Source organism: Mizuhopecten yessoensis, unplaced genomic scaffold (genome assembly GCF_002113885.1).
Source record: "Mizuhopecten yessoensis strain PY_sf001 unplaced genomic scaffold, ASM211388v2 scaffold8213, whole genome shotgun sequence".
NCBI classification, from domain to species: Eukaryota; Metazoa; Mollusca; class Bivalvia; order Pectinida; family Pectinidae; genus Mizuhopecten; species Mizuhopecten yessoensis.
This window is the reverse complement of record NW_018407435.1, coordinates 1,806,028-1,808,703: the sequence shown is the minus strand read 5'-3', so window position 1 is coordinate 1,808,703 and position 2,676 is coordinate 1,806,028. Positions and strand designations below refer to the sequence as shown.

Genomic DNA, 2,676 nt, shown 5'->3' with positions numbered 1-2,676 from the left:
ATAATCCTGTGAATGTCACACAATCTGTAGTCTAGACATTTTACTTATAATCCTGTGAATGTCACACAATCTGTAGTCTAGACATTTTACTTATAATCCTGTGAATGTCACACAATCTGTAGTCTAGACATTTTACTTATAATCCTGTGAATGTCACACAATCTGTAGTCTAGACATTTTACTTATAATCCTGTGAATGTCTCACAATCTGTAGTCTAGACATTTTACTTATAATCCTGTGAATGTCTCACAAACTGTAGTCTAGTCATTTTACTTTTAATCCTGTGAATGTCACACAATTTATGGTTGATTGGTAATCATGATAAGTTTCCTTTGTCTTTAATTTCCATGTCATTGTCATGGTAACTAGATACACTAGTTGTTTGGTTACAGGTGTCACACACTGCTGTACTGTAGTAGTTTGACTGTGTGACCTCCCCATGTCCCAAACACTGTCCACAGGACATCCTCCCTGTCTATACCTACAGCCACTGTATAGCCTGTGTCTGTGTGTATGACCCTGAGGAACTCACCAACTCCACTGATGAGTAGGACCCTGTAGTTGTTATGGTCCCCTATGATCAGGTTCCCCACACTGTCATACACCACATCACGGGGGTAAAATGGTTCACCTTCTGTTTGTGGTGTTGGGTTATATATACTGGGGATGTCACCTCTATATACAAACAGCTCCTCGAGATCAGTGTCCATCACAACAACATGTCGTTTTCCATCACCACCATCACTTTCAATACTGAAATCAGTGACTGCCACATTGTGAGTGACAGGACACTCTGTGATCCTGTGTGGTGAACACACTAATGGTTTCCCAGTCCCTTTAGCCATTTTAGTACACACCATTTTACCATCTGTGGTAAATTTGGAGATGTGTTTGGTCATCCCTACAATGACATGGTTACTGGCTGTAACACATATACACTTGGGTTCCTCCTTGGTACTGAATCTGTGTTTCAGTCGTCCTGATACCAGCTCCATGATGCTGTATTCATAATCACAGACCCACAGTGTGTGTGTGGTGGGTGACAGGCTGATGTCATAGATACAGACATTGTTTTTGACCTTCTGTATTACTTTACCCTTCCTGTCCAGGTGAGTTAATTTGTCCAGGTACTTGGTCCACGCCTGACCATCAGTGGTGGGACATATAGACCTAATGTAACATGGAAACTCCCGCTCCTCCACTACCTCGGTCTGTGGCAGCAGTTTGTATGTTGTCACTGCTTTCTTCACTTTTGCTCCTGACCGTTGTTGTTGTGTAAAGGGTTGTCCCAGATCATCAGATGTTGAGACTGACCAATCCTGGTCAGTTAAAGTTTGACCTTGACCTGAGGTGGTAACTTTTCCCAAGGCTTTTTTCAAACGATCTTGAGGATTTTCATTTGGAGTGAAGTTGGCAGTAACTAGGACAGGTTTTACAGGAAGACCGTATGTAGGAGAATGGATCTCACAAAAAGCATCATAAATCTGTATGTGTGAACCACGCTGGAGAGCTGCTTTGCATTCTTGAACTTGTTGTTTGAGTTGCTTCTCGTACATCTCAAGGTCCTGTTTGTATTTATTTATCAGTTTGGTATTATCCTCTTCCATTTTGTGGTAACAAGAGAGTGTCTGTGCTGTAAGCATGTCCAGCTCTTGTTTTAATTTATCTGTTTGTAATTTTAACTGTTGTGACAACTTGTCAAAAGTACTGGTGTTGTCTTTAAGGAGCGTATCAGTAGAGTTGATGTATTTCCCAATTTGCACAAGGTCATTTTTTTCTGTTCTGTCTATAAAGTTTTTAATGTCTGGTTCTTTCTGAGGAGTGATTTCACTTAGCTCACAAAGTGGATGGATTTTGTGAATAGAGGAAAGGCATTTTGGACAAACCAGTTCCTGACATTTTTCACAATAAAATTCTAGTTTTCTGCCCTTGTGGTGAATACATGTCGTTTGACCTTTAATTCGGAGAGGAATTTGACTGATAGGGGTTGCCATTTTTTATGAAAAGCTAAATTATTTGTTGATATTTGTTGTTCTTGTATAAAGATACTGTTATCAGTAAACACTCGCAAATAAGATTTGGGTATGTCAAGAAGTGAAAACTTGAATGTCCCAAGGGACCAGTAGTATATGTTTGTTTAACATTTAGTAATGTATACACAGTATAGAATAACTACCTCACGATCACTGATGTCACAGGGTTACTGTGATGATGAATCCAGGTTTACCGTTCCTCTCATCAGAAGGTTCACATGTCATTGTCAATAGTTATCCAACCCTGGGATTCACAATCACCTGATATACTTCCCTCAGCTTTGTTGATAAATCTGTCACTTTTCTACAGACATTGTTAAAGTTTTGATAAAAACTTGGAAGTCATATTTCTGTCTGAAATTTGACAATGGTGCTGACTGGGAAGTAATATCAACAAATTTCTGCTCTGTGTTCACAAATCCATGGCAATGTGTAGATCTACCTGTTTAGACATGCAGGTGTGCAGACTAAATAACTTCCCTGTTGAGCAAGGTTACCGACAGACATACCGTGATAATAAATCAATAGACGGTATACTAGGTCAGTGTAGGTTGTGTTTAAAAACCGTAGCATTTACATACCTGGTGTGTATTGTCAAACATCTATGTATAATCAATAATGTGATACCTGTGCCTTGGATAG

At 39.5% G+C, this 2,676-nt stretch overlaps 1 protein-coding gene across 1 annotated transcript; it reads right to left on the bottom strand.

The window, feature by feature from the left end:
* Positions 1 to 265: 265 nt before the first annotated feature.
* LOC110455377 lies at positions 266 to 1,995 on the bottom strand. Its single transcript, XM_021505476.1, has 2 exons — positions 534 to 1,995; positions 266 to 282 (listed from the first exon to the last, which is right to left on the bottom strand). The coding sequence occupies exons 1-2, from the start codon at positions 1,993 to 1,995 to the stop codon at positions 266 to 268; spliced, it is 1,479 nt and encodes a 492-aa protein (XP_021361151.1).
* Positions 1,996 to 2,676: the final 681 nt, after the last annotated feature.